Raw genomic sequence first — 534 nt, forward strand, 5'->3', positions numbered from 1 at the left:
GGGGGGGGCCTCACCAGCAGCGCCTGCCGGCGCGCGGGGACGGCCTCCAGGATCAGCTCCAGGTCAGCGGTGAAGTCGGCACTGCCCTGCTCCAGCAGCCGGTCGGCTTCGTCCAGAACCTGGGCACGGCCCAAAGCCCCGGGCTCAGCGACAGCGGCACCCTTCTGCCCCAGCAGCTCCACGTCTGCAGAGCGTTTAGGGGCGCCCTCAGCAACCGCCTTACCAAGAACTTCAGCTTCTTAAGGCTGAAGGTGTTGGAGCTGCGGAGGTGGTCAGCCAGCCTGCCAGGCGTCGCGATGACAATGTGGGGCTTTCGGGAGAGCTCCAGCGCCTGCGCCACCATGTCTGTGGCAAGAGGCAGAGTGCGGTTACAGGCAACCAGACATGGACCCTGGAATCGTTCAGCCTGTACAGCTGGAAAATGTCACTCTCCTTATTCCCACCAGCCTCCCGTGCCTTCGGCACCGGAAAACAACTCCTCAGCACAAAGAAAACTAAACCCGTGGTAGGAGAAGCCCCTGGCGGGTGCTCGGC

The 534-nt window shown here is 63.7% G+C and overlaps 1 protein-coding gene across 1 annotated transcript in view; it reads right to left on the reverse strand.

Moving 5' to 3' along the window:
• DDX49 (DEAD (Asp-Glu-Ala-Asp) box polypeptide 49) overlaps window positions 1-345 on the reverse strand; it is a gene marked incomplete at both ends in the record, with an annotated part of 3,663 nt that extends 3,318 nt beyond the window's left edge. Inside the window, 2 exons of the mRNA XM_010132104.1 lie at window positions 24-119; window positions 224-345. Of these exons, the coding sequence (XP_010130406.1) occupies window positions 24-119; window positions 224-345 (218 nt within the window). The remainder of the gene's footprint in view (window positions 1-23; window positions 120-223) is intronic.
• Window positions 346-534: the final 189 nt, after the last annotated feature.

Source organism: Buceros rhinoceros, unplaced genomic scaffold, assembly GCF_000710305.1.
Source record: "Buceros rhinoceros silvestris isolate BGI_N320 unplaced genomic scaffold, ASM71030v1 scaffold20572, whole genome shotgun sequence".
NCBI classification, from domain to species: domain Eukaryota; kingdom Metazoa; phylum Chordata; class Aves; order Bucerotiformes; family Bucerotidae; genus Buceros; species Buceros rhinoceros.